The sequence below is a fragment of the Heteronotia binoei genome, chromosome 2, assembly GCF_032191835.1.
Source record: "Heteronotia binoei isolate CCM8104 ecotype False Entrance Well chromosome 2, APGP_CSIRO_Hbin_v1, whole genome shotgun sequence".
Classification (NCBI taxonomy): Eukaryota; Metazoa; Chordata; class Lepidosauria; order Squamata; family Gekkonidae; genus Heteronotia; species Heteronotia binoei.
The window spans coordinates 183593258-183614924 of NC_083224.1; the positions used below are offsets into that span (position 1 = coordinate 183593258).

Sequence of the window (21667 nt, forward strand, 5' to 3'; positions counted from 1 at the left end):
TTGGAGACCTCTTCGCCTTTCTGCGCAGGCGTTGCCTTTTTAGTTGCCGGTGGGAAGAAAGCTGGAAAGTAGAACAGCTTCATCGAGTTTATGCGCATGCGTCTCATTTCCTCATCCACTCGGGACAGCCCCCTCCTCTGGGCCATGTGTCGCAGTTCCTCTAAGGTACCCTCTCGCTGCGCATGCGCTCTCCATTTCGCTCCTCGATTGGTTGCCAGGGCCTCCTCCAAGGCTCCGCCCCCGCTGCGTGTCACGTGATGCTGGTGGCGCTTTCCTCCCCCTCCCTTCCTCCACCTGTCCCCGGCGCGTTGGACGCTGGAAGCCAAGATGGCGGCGGAGCTGGTGGAGGCGAAAGTGAGTGAGTGAAAGACTTGAAGGGGGAGGGAAGCGGCGTCCCGCTTCGCCCTCGGGGGGGAAATGGGACTCCCCGGTTTGTGTGGGAAGGGGGTCTCCGCTTACCTGAGGGTAGGGGGCGTGGCCAAAAGGAGCGCGCCCCCTCCTTGCTGCCTCAGGCCCCGCCCCCTGACCCCAGTTGGGGGAGCGAGCCCCCCCAGGCCCTGAATGCTCCTCCCTTTCTCTGAGTCCCTTAGCGGCCCCCGCCTGAAGGAAGACGGACTTTCAGCCCCTTCCTCATTTCCCCTGCCCCCCATCTCTTTGCCCCCCTCCCATAGGATCTGTCATAGATTTATTATCCTCATGCGCTGCATCCACCTTCTCCATTAACTGCGCCTCAGTTAATGGAGTTATTCCCCCTCTCCAAGAAAGAGGAGTTTTCCCTTTCAGTAGATCTTTTAAATAATCTAATACTTTTGTTAGTATCCTCTCTCTTGCTAAGTGCCCCTCCCTGTTTCCAAGGGCGTCTGCAATCCCCCCCTTTCCCCCAGGATGTCCCATTCCATTTGTTATGCCTGCTTCTTGGAAGATCCATTCAAATGTGGTGCTGTGTTTCCATTTCATTGGAATTGTCAATTACTATTACTCTTTTTATTTTCTTAAATTTCTGCCCTGTGCGTCTGTCTCCACCTCTCTTCTGCAAGGTGGACATCATCCCTTAAATTTGATGTGATGAATTCCATTGGCTTTAAAGTTAACAACAAAAAGGTTTGCACTTCATTGAAACTGGTGTGATTTTTAATGACAGATAAATGTGGTGTTTCCACAAGCAAAATGTAGACTCTTTATGGCATGTGTTTCAAACAAGATTTATCACCAATGTTGCTTGCGTTAGTTTTATTTACAGTTGGGAGCAGTGCTGAATTTTTTATTGATTATTGAGCTGTCAGCTGTGGAGCCCCCTATTTAGAATGTTGTGTATGTCTGCCTGAATTCAAATTAGTCTTAACTTCTGTATTGCTGTAAATGTTAATTTCTCCTTCAAAGCATTGGAAATGGGCAAAGGATTACCCGTACAGTCCATGATCATCTGATTGTGAGGTGTGTGTGTATTCCCAAAGCTTTTCTTCCTGTTCATCATCTGCACACAAGACTTATGTTGGTACACTGTTCAATTTTTCTTAACAAAAACAAGTAACAGAACTAATAATATGTAAAGACATGGCCTAGATTCCTTCCTTACAGGGTTGTTATAACGGTTGTCTCCAGGTAATGTAAGCTTGGAACACAGCATAAGTATTCTTCATGTAGTGACCAGTTCAGTTTTTGCCTTGAATCCACTTGGTGGCCTTACACCAGCTGCTGATGACATCAAACCACCCCCATATGTAGAATGGAGAGTCATAAACCTATCCTACCTTATAAAAGATACTGGAGACAGCATGTAGAAAACTTCCTATCAAGAGGATCAATTTATTTTGTGACACTGAACTTGTTTTCTATTCCCTGTGCAAAATATACTGGGCTCTCACACTAAAGATGCCAAATCCAGGAGGACGGCTGCATTGTGTCCAGAGAGAACGTAGGTGAAGGGCAGCAGTCAGTTTATAACATGCCTTCTGGTTTTGCATGTGTGAACGAGAGAGGGGCTCAGTGCCAAGTATTGTCAGATTGGCATTTTGTGTCCAAAGTAATATAGACTAATACATAATGACTGGAGCAGATCCTCGGTAGCATGCTCTCCTCCCCTCTCTTCATACATACCGGCTGTCCTCAGCCTTTTCAGACCTGGCTTCCACCTGATGGAACTCTCTTCGTGGTGGTATCTGCTCCCTATGGGACCTTGTACAGTTCTGCAGGGAGTGTAAGGGATGTTCCACCCAGCTTACAGTTGAGGACAGCAGTGGTTTCCACCACACTTGGCCCACTATCGACACCCCCCCTGCCCCTGGAGGGAGGCAGATTTATACTAAATAAATGCCATCACTGATTAGACTGTATTTTAATGGTTTTATTTTCAAGCTGTTTAATTTAATGGATGTCTAATGAATGTATGTTTTAATTATGATGTACACTACTCTGAGTCCTATGGGGGAAGGCAGTTTATACATTCAATAAATAGTAATAGTTAATAAATAATACCCCTTCAGGAGTAAATGCTGCTGCATTCAGTGGCACTTTTTGTGGACGTGCACACAAGATCTGTCTCCAGAAGGATAAGTCTATCAAAGATGGCTAAATGGAACCTCCATGTTCAGAGACAATCTGCTGAAATTCTGGGATGAAGAACACGGGAGGGCGCTTTCTTTGTGTTGTTTGGAAGGGGGAATCCTGGCTATTTCCTGTTGGGAGCAGGAATAGGGCTTTTGGTCCGGACTAATAGGTCTGTTCTTGTATCCTGCATATGTATTCATGTTACAGACCCACATGAGGGATGCCCATTAGTAAAGAGAAACTGAACAAACCCTGATGAGTCCTTTTATACACCTTTTTAATGTTTGACTGCCCTAACCTGGGCTGCTCAGGCTAGCCCAGTCTCCTCAGATATTGTAACCTAAGCTGGGTCAGCCCTGGTTAGTACTTGAATGGGAGACCACCAAGGATTCAGGGTCTCTGTGCAAAGGCAAATCATGGAAATTAAAAACTTGACAGCAGTTTGTACCTACTAACGTTCCGCTGTTGAAAGTGAAACTAAAATGTTCCTTAAAATATTGCATGCTAAGTCTCTCATCAGCTTTGCGTGGCAGTTCAGTCTCGTTTAAACCATACTAGCATCTATCCCTTCCTCTGTTGTATCCTTGCTTTTATTTTGGTAGAAGAGGCTCCTGCTTGTATTCCTGTGCTATTCTGAGCTTGGTGTCTGTGTGTGCGCGCACACGGGCAACTGTGAAGCATGGGTGAGATTTTGAGGAAACGGTTTCAGTAGTTAAGTATCTCCAGGGGATTGTCAAACTTTGCAAGCTCTCTGCATGGTAAGCAGTGAAGGTGTGACCTGATTTTTTTTAATTAGACAAAAGCAGAGGCGGCTTTGAAAGATGCTCCATGATTTCAGCATAATCATATTTATACTATATATATATATATATATATATATATATATATATATATATATATATATATATATATATATAGTATAGTATAGTATAGTATAGTATAGTATATATATTTAAAAACCCTGTTTGCAATGAATCAGCTTCAAACTAACTTTGCTTTCTGTTAAGGCAAGGTTGAACACATGAAGCTGCCTTATACTGAATCGCACTTTTGATCAACCTAGGCCCTCAGGCTGATGTCTGAATCTCCAGTTAAGATCTTCTACATCTCCCTGGCCTGATGGAATGCTCTCCCAGCTGAGATTTGGGTCCTGTGAGATCTTTTACAGTTCCGCAAGGCCTGTCAAACAGAGCTGTTCCACCAGGCCTAAGGCCGAGGCTTCTGACCGAGGAGAAAACAAACCCACCTGTTGGGCCCTCCTCATGCTTCTCCTCTTGTGAACTTCCTCACAATCTTGATGTGGTCAGAACTTCCCCCCCAGCCATGAGATTGCATTGTTTATGTGCCATATGACTGGTGTGGCTTTTGTTTTAAATTGCTTATTTGGTTTATGATTGTATTGAGAGCCAGTTTGCTGTTATGGTTAAGTTCAAGGACTCTAATCTGGGAGAACTGGGTTTGATTCCCCACTCCTCCCCATGAAGCTGCTGGGTGACCTGGGGTCAGCCACAGTTCTCGCAGAGCTGTTCTCTCAAGAGCAGTTCTTAAAAGAGCTCTCTCAGCCCCACCTACCTCTCAGGGTGTGGGGAAAGGAAGGGAAAGAGACTGTAAGCTGTTCTGAGACTCTTAAGTGAAGGGTGGGGCATAAATCCAATCTCCTTCTCCTCTTCCTTCTTCTTCTTAAATTGTTGTTGTTACTCTCCCTGAGGCCTGCAAGTGACCTTAAAAGAGGTAATGTTTGGCTGGACAGAAACCGATTTCATTAAGGATATTTTATGTGATGAAAACCAGCTGATCACTAAAGTTGTAGCTAAATTCTGTGCTGCTTGTTACTGTATTCAGAAAGGTCTTTTGAATTTGAAGTAAGTTTATACATTTAACTAGTACCCATACTTAAGTTTTTATGTAATTTTAAGCTATGCTGTTAGTGGTTACATGTTTTAGGTATATGATGTACTTGCTCGGTGCCGTAATTGTCTGTCTGTCATTGGCCTGCAATAGCATGGGAGGGCAAGTCAAAAATAAAATCAAATAAATAAAAGGGTCAGGGAGTAGATGATGGCAGGAATTGAACCTGAGGCATTCTGTATGCCAATCAGATGCTCTGCCCCTGATCTACAGCCTCTCCCCTAGTATACTGATCCTCCTTATGAGGGGTCCCGGATCATTTTGTGCTTGTGGGCATTTTTGGAAAGCATAGTGGGTGCCATCACAACATGATTGCTGGGGGAGGGAATGACAATATTTTGAGAGTTTCCAAGCCACACGTTGTTCTTGGATGGGAGAGGCAGCTGTTTCTTGATGGGTACTCCCTGCAGGCCCAAAGATGATGTCTCATGGGGTCCTCTGAAGCAGCTACCCCATTAGGTGGAGGAAAGCGAGGATTAGCTCTTGGGGTGGGTGGGGAAGCATTCATCAATCCAGTTTCCTGAGCCCACCCTCACAACTGCCTGGCCATGAAGATGGCAGTGGAGGGAGCTTAATCTCCCAATCAAGGCAACAAACACGATTTAGGTGGCAAGTGGGATTTGATGTGAGCATCTTTGTGCAGAAGCCGTGGCATACTGTAACCCCTGAATGCACGTAAGGGTTTATGTGTGTAACACTCTGAGCAGTGAAAACACGATAATAAATTATAATGGCTATTAAATATGACATTCTTTGCCTTACAGCAGAAAAAGATAGCAAAGCACACCAACACACCTTCCTTCAGAGGAGAGGTCATTGATCGGGACTCTGTTGTACAAGAAGCCCTTTCTCTGGTAGCCTTCCATCTTGCTCAGTCAGGGATACCTACTTTCCACCGCCATCCTTGTGGCCATGCAGTTGTATTGGTGGGCTCAGCAAACTGAACTTCTGTGTCCCTGTGAGTCACAGTTAGCACAGACGTGGGCTTACAAACGAGCAATTTGCAATCCTGGTTCATTAGGTGGCTTGCATTCAGATGACCCAGATAACTAGGGGTTGGTCAAACCATAAGTTATGAAAACTGAATGTAGCCACTATATTATTGTCCTTAAAACATCCCTCTTGTACTGTGTCAGATTGGCAGACGGCTGGGGTGGGGGCTTGCTTCAAGGCCAACATGTGTGTCCGTGGGAGTTGAGAGCCAGGGATTGCCTGGCTAATGGCTCATTCTCTTGACCACCAGGCCAAATCAGCTGTTCCTCCATGCTTTGGGCTTATACGTTTGTTGAACTGGTCACTGTTGGTTCATATGCGTCTCTGCCAGCATGGTGTAGTGGTTAAGAATGGTGGACTCTAATCTGGAGAACTGGGCTTGATTCCTCACTCCTCCCTAGGAAACCTGCTGGGTGACCTTGGGTCAGTCACAGTTCTCTCAGAAATCTCTCAGCCCCACCTACATCGTATCATGTCTGTTGTGGGGAAAGGAAGGGAATATGATTGCTTGAGACTCCTTAGGGTAGAGAAAAGTTGGGTATAAAAACCCACACTTCTTTTCTTGTTCCGGTTTTTATTCTGCCTGGCGGCTAGCTTAAGTTTTTTTGACAGAAAGTGAGCATAAAGTACTGTATCTCAATCAGACTTTTAAGAGAGCGAATCAAGTTCCGGGTCTTTGTGGTTGCTTTAAAAAGTTCTGTCTGGTAAGGGAGGGGGGAGTGCCAGCCCTCTTACAATTAAAGAGCCAAATTACATCAACATTCAGAGCCGGAGCTCACCAAAGAGCCAATAAGAGTGCACATTTGTATAACCAAAACTGTGCAGCTCGATGTTACCGATAACCGACATGTTAGTGAATTATCTTTCGCTTCTGCAGCCTAAACACTGGTTGCTGCAAGCGGTATATTTGGAAGTGGCACAGAGGATATCACACAGTACGTACTAAAGATATACAGAAGCATGCTGGCAGAAACCTGTGCATGGTTTGCAATTGGCAACTGTTCTCCCCTGTCATTTCCCTTTCCATAAATCACCTCTGAGAAGCCCTTTGGTCCTGTAAAAATCTTTGCTTGACATTTGCTTTGTAGGTTCGTTATTCTGGCATCCCAACTACACATCCGGTATACCTCAAAATAGGATTTACTTATGCATACTTACCAAGAGGGGCTAAACATCCTCTGTATATTAGTGGATTTTTTGGGGGGGAGTAGTGAATGTAATGTAAGGCAATGAATATTGGAATCTGACAGAAAGCAGCACCCCACCTCAAAGTAAAGGATGCTCTCAGCAGATTCTATGTACGAGAGCAGACGAATGGTGCATAACTGCAGAGTCGCAATTACTCTTACGATTAAGAAAGATAGTTTTATACGTTAGTCTCCTACTTTTATTTATTGCTCCACTGTCCCCCCCCAATTAAATCCAAACCTATTGTGACTTATAACCTTAACATGTTATCGCCATTTTGTCTTTGCATAGATCAAAACATCTTCGTTAAGATGTATGCTAATTTGCCATTCACCTGTGTAGCAGCATCTAGTTATATATATATATATGTAACATTAGCTTCCGTTTCTATGTATCTGAAGAAGTGTGCCTGCACACGACAGCTCATGCCTTGAATCAACTTTTGTTGGGCTTAAAAGTGCCACTGGACTCAAAATCTGTTCAGACCGACACAGCTGCCCACCAGAATTCGATTTAATTTTTTAAAGAGCTGCATATAGGTTGTGGTCCCCTCAGTTAAGTTTGCTTGCAGGTTTTTTTGGGGGGCGGAAGGTGCAGTGACCCTCTCTTGACTCTTTGTGAGCCTTTGCTGAGCTCACTGGAGTGATCTCAATGGGGTGGGGGGAATTCTCCACTTTGCTTCAGTCAAAGCTTCAGACTCTAGTGCTGCTGATTGTCCTTAGCATTTGTATAGAGAGTTTTCAGAGGACTTTGTGCTACATCTCCTTAGTCCTTGCATCTGCCCTGCAAAGTATGTTTGGTGAAGTGCAGCGGTGGCCAAACTTGCTTAACTTAATAGCCACATGGACTAAACATCAGATGTTTGAGAGTCTCAAGACATGAACATCAGATGTTCGAGAGCAGGAAGGAAGGAGGGAGAGAGAGGTGGAAATAAAGCAACTTTAAATGCATTCTCTAGGCTGCTGGCTGGCTTGGCTTGGATAAGTGATTTAAAGAGAGAAATGCCTTCTCTAAATTGGCCAATGGGATAGTGAGGGCTTCAAGAACCACATAATATGTGTGAAAGAGCCACATGTGGCTCCCAAGCCACAGTTTGGCCACCCCTGGTGTAGTGGTTAAGTGTGCGGACTCTTATCTGGGAGAACCGGGTTTGATTCCCCACTCCTTCGCTTACAGCTGCTGGAATGGCCTTGGGTTAGCCATAGCTATCGCAGGCGTTGTCCTTGAAAGGGCAGCTGCTGTGAGAGCCCTCTCAGCCCCACCCATCTCACAGGGTGTCTGTTGTGGGGGGAGAAGATACAGGAGATTGTAAGTCGCTCTGAGTCTCTGATTCAGAGAGAAGGGCGGGGTATAAATCTGCAGTCATCGTCTTCTATGTTGGTGGTGGTATTCCCAGATCGCTGGAGCGTTTGGGGATAGGCTGAGATCAAGAAGCAATGGCTGAGGTCACGTTTGGTCCCAGCTAGACTAGTATGGCTACACAGCTGTCAACCCAATAAAGGACTTTCTCAGTTGAGGCACCAAAACTCTGGAACTCGCTTCCCACGGAAATTCGCCTGTCTCCCTCTATTGGTACGTACCTTCCACCAGTGGGTGAAGACTTTTTGTTTCTTTTGGCATACCCCTGATAACAGTTTCTGTCTCCCTGGGTCTGGCGGTGTTTCCTTATGAATTATTTTATCATTTTAAGTGTTTTTAATAATTCAAATGTTTTAACATTTTCATATTCAACCGTCTTGAGTACTTTGATTGGTTAGAAAGGTGGCATAAAAATGCTTTAAATAAATAAAACTAGCATGCTTTGTTGCCATATCAGCTCTTGGCTTGGGGTCTCCTAAGTCCAAATGGGATGTGAAAACTCTGGGTTTCTGTGTTGTTTGTGTTTTGCTTCTCTTATTGAATGGTGAATCTTATTGAATATTGAATCTTATAAATTCAGAGCAAAAGCGCTGTCTAGTTTGGCATCCATCTCAGAGGGCTGTAAGAATCTTTCATATTACTGGGTACCAAAATCGAATTTCTAAGCGTCAACCTCATGTTTTTAATACCAGATGGGTTGGAGAGGGCAAAGATGGGAAAAATCAACTTCCCCGGGATTGCTTCCCCTTGTTGACCTGATTTGAAGGTATTGCCCTTGTTTCTATGGTCTTGGGACACCTGTGGATGTTTGCAGGTATCCAGGTGCTTCTTGGAGATGTCCCCAAATAACCAGAGACGAAAATGGGGACAAGATTATGTCCACTCTCAGAGCAGTCATTCAAGGAAATAGATGCATCAGCATAGCTGGATTTTGATTGTAAGAGGAAAGAACAATGCACCCTCTTTCTCACCCCCCCTTAAAATTAAAAATCCTCCCCCAGCAGTTGAGTGCATTAATGTTGCCATCTCTGTGAGAATACCACAGTGATGCAGAATTTGAGCTGGCTTCTGTTTAAGTAGTTGAAGAAGTTCAGGTTGAAGGCAGTTTAAGGCATTTCCACACTATCTGTGCCTGTACAACCCACATGAGGCTGCCTTATACTTTTTGGTCCATCAGTCAGTCCTGTCTGTTCAGATTGGCAGCAGCTCCCCAGGGTCTTGTGCAGAGGTCTCGCGTATTGCCTACTACTGGATTAGTTTAACTGGAGATGCCAGGGGTTGAGTCTGGGACCTTCTGCCTACCTAGGAGGTGCTCTACCGCTGAGCCATTGTGGTGTCAGGTTAAGTTGTGCTGGGAAGTCTGGGAACTGTAGTTCAGTGAGGCTTCTGGCAGTACTCTGTCAGAGGTTCTTAGCTGCCTTCTTTATCAAATGCAAACTTGCTGTCAGGAGAAGGAGTACCCACCCAGTTCTTTGAAGAAGGTCATGGGCTTTTCTCTTTTGGTAATGGGCTGCTGAAACTGCAGGAGACTGATTTGGGGACAGGGAGCAATGACTGATCTTGTTCTAGCTTGTTGCTCTTGGAGTGGTCTAATGAAGCCTGCCCTCTTAAGAGAGAGCAATTCCTCAAAAGAAGGAAGAATTCACAGTTGTCCTGACTTGGGTGGCCCTGACTAGCCCAGTCTCTTCAGACCTCAGAAACTAAGCAGGGTCAGTATAGCAGGGGTGTCAAACATGTGGTCCGGGGGCCGAATCAGGCCCCTGGAGGGCTCCTATCAGGCCCATGAGCAACTCGCTGTCATCTGCTTCCTTCTCCCTCTTTCGCTTCCTTCTGCATCACAACTTGCTTTGTCAGGCTTGCTCAATCGCACAGGAGCAACAGAGCAAAACTCCTCCCTTGTGGGGGAAGGAGAGCTAGCTGTGCCAGCTCTCTCTGCGTAGGGTTGCTATGCAGAGGCACACAATGGCAAACCAGCTCGGGTCATCTCTTGCCCTGAAAGCCCTATGGGGTTGCCATAAGTCGGCTGCAACTCGATTATACTTCCCCACAGCACTACATTGACCATTGCTTGCATGAAAATATGGTGGAGTTGGATTGGGATGATGTCATCAACCTTACTCTGTTTATGACAAAGAGAGCTGAGTGCAGGCTTGCAGGGGCCAGCGGACCTGGCAGAATACTACACTCTCACTTGGTATTTGTTTGAACCTTTGCCTGGCTTCCTTGCAGTTCTCAAGAGCTGTCTGGAAACATTCTGAGCGAAGCACCTAATTGTGGGTGGCAAGTTTAGACTGGAGGGTTGTCAGAAAGAGGAAGATTCCTTGCCTCCAAAGAGCTGTATCGGCTTGTCTGTAGTGCCCCCATCTCTCCTTTGCGACGTGGCATCGCTCACGGAAGTCGAGGCCAGAGCTACAGAAATGCCCAGTGGCACCGATGGCCAGTAGGTGCCTAGATACCCACAGCTAAGAGTTGGACATGTACCCAGTGCCTTTCAGAACTGAGCTTGGTGAAACTGAAGCTGGTGGCCAGAACTGGGAACCTTTTCGCTGTTCTGCAGAGCTGCTGTTTCAACTGGCAATCAGCTAATTGCCACCTTTAATGAGTGGCTTGCAGATCTTCATACTAAAGCATGGCAGTGACAATTAGGACACCTTGCCACTTTCCCCCCTACTCTCCCCCCCCCACCCCCCGCTTTGGTGTGCTGTAGAATAATACCTTGGTTAGAGATGCGGTGGTCACTTGGAAGCTGTATGGGTTTCTCTCGGATGACCTTCAGGGGTTTTTTTTGCAGCAGGAACTCTTTTGTACTTAGGCCACACACCCCTGATGTAGCCAATCCTCCAAGAGCTCACAGAGCTCTTAGTACCGGGCCTACCGTAAGCTCCAGGGGGATTGGCTACATCAGGGAGGGTGTGGCCTAATATGCAAAGGAGTTCCTGCTACAAATATTGCCCTGGCAACCTTCGTCCGCACGCAAGAAGGATTCTAAGCCAGATCAGTTGGTTACTAGGCAGAACAGCTTTTCCCAGTCAGTTGGAGAATAGATGCTTCGCAGCCTCTCCATTCCATCTTTCAAAATTCAAAATTCAAAACCAGTGAAATCTGTTTCCTACTGGTTCATAAGATGATGGCTCCCCTCTGGTTCATATAAAGACAGTCTGGCCCAGTTTTGTCTGTTCCGACTGGCAGCATCTTTCAGGACCCTCGAGGAGAGAAAGAACTTTCTCAGCACTTGAGGCTTTCTAACTGCTGGGAACTGCATTTCCGTCCTTCGGCATGTAGAGCAGGGTTGCCACAGCCCTCTTGTGAAATTCGTTTTCATCTGGAAGAAGCAAAGCATCCTTTGGCTCAGCATGGCTGGTACAGGGCAGTGGGTTAAACTTCAGCAGTGACTGCAGGCTTAAAAATGTTTTTGTTAGATATAAATTTCATTCTGAATGCCTTTTAAAGAACCCTTCCTGTACCTGAAACTGCAAATGAGCTGAGCTTAAATATTCTTTTAAATGTGTCTGGTTTTTTAAATCCCCACCTTCTTTGGCTTCCTGATGAGATGTTACAGGGTATTGTGGTCAGGCAGTGTTCTTCCAAATACAATCGTAATATAGAGGGAGAGACTGGTTCAGTCCTAAACTGACTTGCACTCTTCCCAGTCTGTTGAAGTCAGTTCCCTTAGAACACACGTTGACGTTTCTTTCCTTCCACTTTAAGGGCCACCCACAAAATTTAGGAGCCAGACTTACTTTTTTTCCAGACTTTAAGATTTATATTTTAATTATCGTATTTCCTAATTATTGTTGCTGCAAAACCTAATCCTAGACCAGGGGTGGCCAAACTTGCTTAATGTAAGAGCGGCATATAATAAAGGTCAGATATTTGAGATCTGAGAGAGGGAGGAAGGAAGAAAGGATGGGAGGAAGGAGGGAGATGTGGAAAGAAAACAACTTTAACTTTAAATGACTTTTCCAAGCCAGCTGATGGGGCGGGGGGGCTTTGAGAGCCACACAATATGTGTGAAAGAGCCACAGTTCGGCCACCCCTGTCCTAGACTCTTCTCCACTGCTTGTCATCAACTGCTTTTTGTTATGTATAAGTAAGCATAGGCTAAACCTGGTTGTCATCACGAGAAAAGCCAACCTCTACTCCTCCCCTAAATAAACTTCATTTTTCTCCCAGAAATCACCGAGGCACTTCAGTAAATGGCTGCTGAGAATACTAGGTGCTACAGTGAATTGGGGGGTGGGGAGTGTCTGGAGCCAGGGATTTGTCAAGTCCTGATTTGGAAGGGGGTAAATTACAGAGGATTGCCCCATTGGTCTCTGTCAGCTCACATGAGACACCCTGCTACAGAGGGGCATGTCACACCCCACTTTCTTCCTGTGGATCCAGTCCCCCTCCCCCAGCAGCATTTTGGGGAGCATCATAAGAAGTAGAATGGTTTGGCTACGGGTGCTACTCCACTTGCAATATTAAGAATTCAATTAATTCCTCCCCAACGCAGTATTTTGAATATCATACATCATATGTCCCAAACAATGTCTGGTTCTTCTGACATTTTAATTGCAGAAAGGTGAGGTCATTTTTATAATAAATGTATGAAACTTTGAATTAAGAAGAAGTGGGGCAAAAATGTAGACAGGTGTGAAATTTTCCCACTTAATTGAATCCAAAAGTTTTGACAGAGGGAGTCCAGATTATTCAAATGAATGTTTTATCCTGTTATATACAATTTAAAAAAATTTTTTAACCCAGGAAGGTAAATTTGTAGTCCAGCGTCCGATATCTAGGGTGGAAATTTAGGCTTCTGACCTCACAAATCTTGCCGTCCTGTCAGAGGACAGCAGGTTACTTGCAAGAATTCCTATTTAATGTTTTAGAAAATATTTGTGGTTGAAGTCACAGCTGGATTTTATTTGCTGGCAGAACAGTTTATTTTGGGGGGTATTTTTGTGTGTACACACACCTGAAAGTCAGGCTGGCTTCTGATGACCCCCTACTGGGGTGTGGGGGATGTTCAGAGAAGTGGCTTGATACAGCCTGCCCCTGCCTCCCGGCTCTGATATTCCAAGGAAGCCTCCCAAGTACTTGCCAGGGTCAGCCATGTGTAGCTTCCAAGATCTGACAAGATCGGGCTTGCCTGGGCTATTCAGGCCAGGGCAACAGGATTTTGTTTGTTCTGTTTTTGACCCTTGATTATTTTGCTCTGTTCCTCTCTTCCCCAGAACATGGTGATGAGCTTCCGGGTCTCGGACCTTCAGATGTTGCTGGGATCGGTGGGCCGGAGCAAGAGCGGCCTCAAGCATGAACTGGTCACACGGGCCTTGCAGCTGGTCCAGTTTGACTGTAGCCCAGAACTGTTCAAGAAGATCAAGGAGATCTACGAGGCTCGCCACGCCATAATCACCGACGCGGGCCAGCTGCCTCAGCAGCATCAGCAGCCACCCCCGACGCACCGACCTCCTCCCGAAGCCCTCTCCCTGCATTCTTCCTTCGACCGCAGTGGCACGGTGCCCAGGACTGCCCTTTCCACCCCCAACATTGACTATCCTTCTCTCTACGGGAAGTACTTAAACGGACTTGGACGGTTACCTCTCAAATCCATGAAGCCAGAAGTTCGGCTGGTGAAGCTCCCCTTCTACACCGTCTTGGATGAGCTTTTGAAGCCGACCGAGCTCGGTGAGTGTGTGTGAATGTACAGCTGCTGGTCTCACAGCTCCAGATGTGGTGCCCTTCTGGGCTAGCAAGGGGTTGTTGATTAGTAGAAGCGGCTGTTGTAGAGCTCTGTCCTGGCATGCTGGTGGAGAGAGTGGGGCTTCTCTCAGTGCCTGGAGGGCAAAGTGGTATTTTTTTTGCTTGTCTGATACCTGCTTATTCTTTTCTGAGCTGGTTTTGGAAGGTAGCCATTTTGAACTGTGGGAGAACGGTCATATTCAAGCCAGTAGCACAGTAGAGATGAACGAGATTTAGGGGGGTATAACCTTTCAAGCATCAAAGCTCTCTGTAGAGAGCCAGTTTGGTATAGTGGTTAAGCGCACAGACTTTAATTTGGAAGAATTGGGATTGATTCCCCACTCCTCCACCTGCACCTGCTGGTATGACCTTGGGTCAGTCATAACTCTCTCAGAGCTGTTCCTCTCCAGAGCCATTCTGGGAGAGTTCTCTCAGCCCCACCTACCTCACAGGGTGTCTGTTGTGTGGAGAAGGGAAAAGAGACTGTAAACTGCTCTGAGCCTTTGAGTGAAGGGCAGGGTATCAATCCAATCTCTTCTTTTATACTCCCAAAAACTTATTGTTGAGCAACTCTTACTGTCAAAATGTTTTTCCTAATATCCATCTGGTGCCTTCTCACCCTTAATTTAAACCCACTATTGCGAGTTCGCTTCTCTACTGCCAACAGGAACAGCTCCCTGCCCTCTTCTAAGTGGCAGCCCTTCATATACTTCAAGAGAACAATCACGTCCCCCCTCAGCCACCTCTTCTCCGGACTCAACATTGCCAGATGGGTTTGCCAGCACCTGGGAGTCAAACAGATCACCCTCCTGACACCATGCAGTGGTTTACAACTTCCTTTCTGTGTTGATCTGCATGCTTTTGCACGTGTTGTTGGAGCTCCACGGTTTGAAAGCCTTCTGGGCCATGCTCTGCACCAGTGTTCTCTCTAAGCCGAGTTAGTGTGAGCGTGCTCACAGGTTTTTAGCCTCCGGCTCACGCATTTTTATCTTCGCTCAGGAAAAATGGCTCCAGAGCAAACCAATTTATGCAGTCGCTCACAACCTTAATGCCAGTAGCTCACAAAGTAGAATTTTTGCTCCCAAGACTCCACAGCTTAGAAGGTGTATTGCTCTGCACTGTCCCATCAGTTGATGGCAAGCACCAGAGTAGCCCCTCTCACAGTTGCCTGCAACTAAGCCGCATTTTCCCCCTTTGCACAATGGCTGCTAGTGCTTTAGAATCAAAATGAAGAAGGAACTAGAAAAGCATGGAAACACTTTGAGGCACGCTGATCTCCAGAGCTGAACATAGCAATGATGGAAATGGGCGATGTAAGCAAAATCCCTGGCCATCAGCCAAAATCAAATGGTTTTGGTGTTCTGGAATGCCAGCAGGGGTAGGGCCTGACCTGAGCTTTTTTTGTAGCAGGAACTGCTTTGCATATTAGGCCACACACCTCTGGTGTAGCTGATCCTCCAAGAGCTTACAGTAGGCCCTGTAAAAAGAGCCCTGTAAGCTCTTGGCAGATTGGCTACGTCAGGGGCGTGTGGCCTAATATGCAAAGGAGTTTCTGCTACAAAAAAAGCCCTGGGCCCAACAGTCTTCTTGACGAAGGGAGGAGCTCTTGGAAAGGCCCTGAGGCTTCTGGTCAAGGCTTCCTCTTGCCCTTGCATAAAATCGTCTCTGAGGCAGGATCTCCTGAGTGCCAGAGAGGTCCATATGCCCCTGTCTGTCTTCTCCTGCCTCCTTCTGAGTCTTTACCAGAAGCCTAGCAAAGAGAAGCTCCGCGGGTGAGGCTTTTCCCCAGAGATCCTGTAACTGGAGATGATGGGGACTGACATTTGTTTGGCAAGCGAAGTCAGTCCTATTCCTCCAGCATGTGGCCTTTCCCTAGTCATTCAGGTGCTGTCATAGCTGAAAGGCAGGGCTAGACTCCATAATGCATGATGGGGATACTTGGTGGTCTGTGCGGGGTTGCACTGCAGAGGGCAAGAACCATTTGGCTTCTAGACTGGGTACAGCAGCAGCCCTCACGGTGTGGCTCGCTCTGCCTCTTTCATCCTCGTCTCTCCACCTCCAGTCCCCACGCGGCTGCCAACTTTTTAAAAAGGCCCTTGGATTAATGGCTCTGACTACTCGCTGCATGGTTAAAAAGGCGTCGTCTCCCCAATGTGAACAGCAGCAGAGATTTGGACATAGCCCCCTTTTTTAAAATGCATGTCAGGTCCTTGCTTTTGAGCGTGCACTTTTGGGGGAGTGCAGGGGGTTGAAAGCCCCTTGGCCTGTGTCTTGGCTTTGTGGAGTCACTGAGGAGCGCAGTAACTTCTGTGAGTTTATGCATGGGCTTTGGAGACTGCAGCTGAGTCTTTTGCTTGCATCAGAGAGTCCCTGGGGAAGCATGTTGGTTTGTTACACTCTGTGTGTGTGTGTATGTGTGTGAGTGAGAGAGAGAGAGAGAGAGAGAGAGAAGACTGCAGGGAGGCTTAACTGAAAATATTGTGGTCTGGTGCCCTAAGGAGAACCCTGTTGGATCAGAGAAATATTGTCTACCTAATCCAGTATTCTGTGGCCAGCTGCCTGCCTCTGAGAAGCCCACTTACAATGTGCAAAGGCCACAATGTCTCTTTGCTCCCCAGCAACTGATATTCAGAAATACCGTGCCTCTGCGTGTGAAAGTTCCATTTAGCTCTCATGGCTAGTAGCCCTTGAAAGGCAGAACCCAGAGGTAAAAAAACCCTCACCTTTTCACATCATGCTGGACTTTGGGGGTGCCCAAAATGTGATGGATTGCAACCCTCCTCCCCCGTTCCAAAGTGGCTTGGGTGCCTTTTGTAGGTGAGCTGACATCTGGACTCTTAAGCGTAACTTCTCGGTTACTTGCGGCTCATCGTGCGTGTGATCCAAAACTTTCAATGAGCGAGTAGCATGCCAAAGTAAAAAAAAATTTTACAGGTAGGCATGAGACAGACTGGCCAAGAGCATTCTGGAGAGATCAGCAGCGAATAGGTTCTGGCAGTTCATGTGCTTGACAAGACTTGAGGATTGTTCAGAAGTTAAAAGAGTTTGGCAGGCCAGGCAGGCGGAATGGGAGTCAAGCTTCAATTTCTAGGCACCCACAGAGATTTTAAGTACTATCTAAATTTTTTAGGCTCTGTGGTTGGCAGCGCTGCCTGTTTCTGACCCCGGAGATCTCTTGGGTTTCTCCAGGCCAACTAACACAAGGACTTCTATCTTGATCCCAAGTGGTTAGAAGAAAGGTGGGTTTATAAATATTTGGTTGGGATCTCCAGCGATATTGGCACTACCTTGTAATAAGGCCTTGACATCAAGGAACTGTATGCTCAGGATATGGCTGGAGTGTTGCATGCAAAGTCCTCCTCTCAAACTTTGTTTAAAACCCCCCAAAAAGCGCATAGTCCAACACAAAGGCGGCCAAACTTACTTAACGTAAGAGCTACACAGAATAAAGTCAGATGCTTGAGAGTCACAAGACATGAACATCAGATGTTTACGAGCTAGGAAGGAAGGAAAAAAAAATAAATGGGAAGAGGGAGGGAGAGGTGGAAAGAAAGCAACTTTAAATGCATACTTCAAGCCGCTGGCTCGGCTTGGAAAAGTGATTTAAAGAGAGAAAAGCCTTCTCCAATCTGGCTGATGGGGTGGTGAGGGCTTTGAGAGCCACACAATATAGAAGTCCTGGGCCAGACAGATATGTCTGAAAGAGCCACATGTGGCTCCCAAGCTGCAGTTTGGCCATCCCTGGTCTAACACATCAAGCAGCCACATATCCAACTTTCCCCACTCCACAGTCAGAATTTGTTGGGGCTGCCCAGAGGACCAGCTAAAACTGCATTGTGGGCTGGGCGAGGGGCAACACTTGGTTTCAGAGGAGCATTCTACGGCTAGAGATAAGAAAAAGTCTTGCATCTACCAAGTGAGCCCATGGATCCATCCAAGCCCAGTGTTGTTTGCTGAGGCTGGCAACTGCTCCTCAGGGTCTTGGACAGCCTTTCCAAAACCAAACAATTGCTCCGCTCCACGCTTCACAAATAATTGAAACATGCAGAATTTGAGCAAAAGCTGTTTTCTTTATAGTATTCCTTTACTTCACTTACAACTTTCCTTTCTTCTTAGTAATGGTTTCCATCATTTCCCCTGTCCTCCGTGTTATCACAACCACCTTGTGAGGCAGGCTGGGCAGAGACAGAGCGTAGCTGGGCTGCAGCCCAAAGCCGCGTGGAGCTTTAAAAATCCAGCAGACCCATGGCATGCAAGCACTTGAGTGGAAAGACCTGGCTTCTATTTAGCACCCCATTACAGCTGAGGGATGATTGCTAGAGCGGCAGGAGGTGGGGAGGGAGCCATCCATCAGCAGGTCAGAAAATCTGGCCGATACTCGGCTTGATGCATCTCTTGGAGTGCATTAGAAGTCCTTCAGCACCCTCTGAGGAATTCCTATTTCTCTGGCTTGACGTCATTCCTGCCATGTTACGACCTGGGATGGTATTTCGGATGAAGGGCCCCATCTTGAAATCCTGAAACGGGACACAGAGAGAGAGCTGTTAGCATATCCTAGCTCAAGGGTGGCCAAACTTGCTTAATGTAAGAGCCGCATAGAAATAAATGTCAGATGTTTGAGAGCCGCAAGACATGAATGTCAGAGGAAGGAAGGAAGGCAAGCAAAAAGATGATGAGAGAGAGGTGGAAAGAAAGCAGCTTTTTAACTTTCAATGCATTCTCCAAGCCACTGACTGGTTTGGCTTGGAGAAGTGATTTAAAGAGAGAAATGCCTTCTCCAAGTCAGCTGATGGGGCAGTTGGATCTTCCAGAGCCACACAATATGTGTGAAAGAGCCACATGTGGCTCCCCAGCCACAGTTTGGCCACCCCTGTCCTAGCTCATATGCCCATTCCTCTTCTCTCTTGAGTCAGAAGCAAAGGAAGATGGGGGCTCCTTTGTACAGGCCGGGTCCTGCAAACCTGCTCTGCGAGCACCAGTGCATTCCTCTGGCGCAAAGAGGCTTTGCCTGGCCCAAGAGCCTCTTGCATCAGGGGAAGGCTCCTAGCACTGGAGGCAAGTGGCACTGATCACATAATGAGCCTGGTGGTCCCAGCCCCGAGGCAGAGAGGGGCTGGCAATATGAAACCCACATCTGCCTAAACGCCTCCTTTTGCGCAGCTCTTTAAATATTAAGGCACTCGAGGCCTCGCCTGCGTCTTAGGCACCTTCTCCCCCCACCGCTTTGCTCTGTGCCTCCATCCTTCTCTTTTTAAAAATGCATGCGAGCCAGCCTGAAGAAAGCCATGGTGGTGGTGATGATGAGCCACCTTCAGTTGTGGCCTGATTCATCTTGTGATTCGCAGCCCGGTGGGGCGAAGACATGTGGTTTAGAGCAGGCCTGTGCTAAGCTACACTACAGAACAAGGTATGTCTGGGGACTAGCTCACCACTGCCTAATCCTCTCGCCTTTGCTGCCTGCCTGGGACGGCGGAGGGAAATGAGTACTGTTGTTAAGCACCTGGCAGTGGGCTGCATTCAGGTTAGAGCCTGCTGGAAATGAACAAAGCAGATATTTAAATGCATAGCAGCCCTTCCTTCTCCTTGTAGTGAAGAAGATGGTCTTTAGGATACTCAGCCCCCATTTGTGCACATCGCACATTGACATGACCTGCCTTGTGGTGTAGGCCTGGCGTGATGCCCCTCTGCTCCTTCCAGCCCTTTCCAGGTCGTGCTGTCTCTTGTTAATAATAATAATAATAATAAATTTTTATTTGTACCCCGCCCTCCCCGCCGAGGGCAGGCTCAGGGCGGCTTACAGGACATGGCATAAGCCATGTTATAACAATAAAACCAGGATAATACAATTAAATACAATTCACAATTAAACATTAAATAATCTAAAAACAGTCTAAAACAATATAATTTAGTGGTGCTACTATCTCAGTTGTGTTAAAGGTGGTGTGATGCTTATGCCAGGTTCCATCTCAGAAGGCTAGTTGGAAGAGGGTGGTTTTGCACGCCCTACGGAATTGGTTAAGACCCCGTAGGGCCCGCACCTCTTCCGACAGCTGGTTCCACCATTGGGGAGCCTTTATAGAGAAGGCCTGTTCTCTAGTTGTTTTTAATTTGGCCTCCTTTGGCCCAGGTACTTCCAGAAGATTTTGTGAACTAGATCGCAGTGCTCTCTGGGGAACATATGGTAAGAGGCGGTCCCTAAGGTAGGCAGGTCCTCGGCCATATAGGGCTTTAAAGGTAATAACCAGCACCTTGTAACGAACTCGGTATACAATTGGCAGCCAGTGCAGTTCCCACAGCCTAGGCCGCACATGTTCCCACCAAGGTAGGCCCATTAACAGTCTGGCCGCTGCATTCTGCACTAGCTGCAGTTTCCGAGTTCGGCACAGGGGCAGCCCCATGTAGAGGGCATTACAGTAGTCTAACCTCGAGGTGACCGTTGAATGGATCACTGTTGCCAGGTCACCGCATTCCAGGAAGGGAGCCAACTGCCTCGCCCGCCTAAGATAAAAAAGGCGGATTTGGCAGTGGCTGCTATCTGGGCCTCCATTGTCAAGGAAGACTCCAGTAGCACCCCCAAGCTCCTGACCCTGTGCACTGGGTCTCCCCTCCCCGACGGCACTGCTTTCTCTGCCCCTTTCCCAAACGTCGCTTCTGGGAATTTACCCACACCCCTCCCCGTGTCCGAAGAAAGTTCTGATGCGATCTCAGAAACCCGAACGGCTGGGGGATTAGTGCCACCCGTGGAAGTTGCACCAGGCTGCTTGCTGAACGACTTGGCGCTCCATAATTAATGTATTTAAATATAGGCTGGGCTGGGACGGCGCTGCAGAGCGTGCAGGCAGGGTGCCGGTGTACTTGTGATGTTCTCGGGGAAGTGGCCTCCTGCCTTCCTCAGATCTGAGCTCCCTTTGGCTGAGGGGGGCTGCTAGTTTTGTTCTCTCGCCACCTTCCCCACTATGTTCATCAGTGCTGTAGCAGATGGGGAGGTGGGGGGAGGGAGGGAGAATGTTTTTAAAAATTGAAAACTGTTCTTTCCCCCACCTTGGCTGGTACCAGGGATTTTTTTAGAGCAGAATGCACAGGAACCCAGTTCTGGTTGGCTTGGCATCGGGGTGTGTGGCCTAATATGCAAATGAGTTCCTTCTGGGGTTTTCCCGCAAAAAAGCCCTGCGTGAAACAATGGTGATGTCAGTGGGTGTGGCCTAATATGCAGATGAGTTCAAGCTGGGCTTTTCCTACACAAAAAGCCCTGGCTGGTACAGTCACTCTTCCCTCTCAGCGCTTGGACCAAGGATGTCCCTCCTTAAGCCCTAAGGCTAGCTTCCTGTCTGCTCTTCCTGATCAGCTCCTTCACAGCCCATTACAGAGTTGTTCCCCTCTTCTCTCTGTCCTCGGTCCCCATCAGTGTTCCCTCTAAGCTGAGTTGATGCGAACTAGCTCACAGTTTTTTAGCCTCCAGCTCACATTTTTTTCTTAGCTCTGGTAAAATGATCCCAGAGCAAACCAATTTGTGAAAATAGCTCACAACCTTAATGCCAGTAGCTCACAAAGTAGAATTTTTGCTGACAAGACTCCAGAGCTTAGAGAGAGTATTGGTCCTCATGCCTCTCTCCCCACATCCTTGGTTCTGCCACTTCTGCTATCCTTGGCCATCTAAAGTTTTCCTCCTATCCTTCACCTTACTCCTGGAAATGTTTCCACGGATGTCTGTCAGATTCTCTTGTTTAAAATACCCCCCCCCCCCCCCCGCAACTTAAATCGCAGATTCTTTCTGGGCTACTCTCACTTTCATGGCTATCTCTTCTTTCTTCCCACTCATGGAGAATTTTACTGATTTATTTAATTTATATCCCACCCTTCCCAAAGCGGGCTCAGGGCAGGTAACATCAAGTTGCACGGGCATTAAAAAACCAGTTAATACACACTCGTTAAAAACAGATCAAAC

General features: G+C 47.1%; 1 protein-coding gene across 3 annotated transcripts in view; it reads left to right on the plus strand.

Annotated features, from left to right (window-relative positions):
• The first annotated feature begins 264 nt into the window (after window positions 1-264).
• PIAS4 (protein inhibitor of activated STAT 4) overlaps window positions 265-21667 on the plus strand; it is a 45659-nt gene continuing 24256 nt past the window's right edge. For 2 of the 3 annotated variants that reach the window (XM_060232617.1, XM_060232618.1), the window contains exons 1-2: window positions 271-354; window positions 13215-13668. In XM_060232617.1, the coding sequence (XP_060088600.1) occupies window positions 328-354; window positions 13215-13668 (481 nt within the window). In that variant the 5' untranslated portion in view covers window positions 271-327. Of the gene's footprint in view, window positions 359-13214; window positions 13669-21667 lie in introns of all 3 variants that reach the window. The other variant, XM_060232620.1, reaches the window with a different exon arrangement.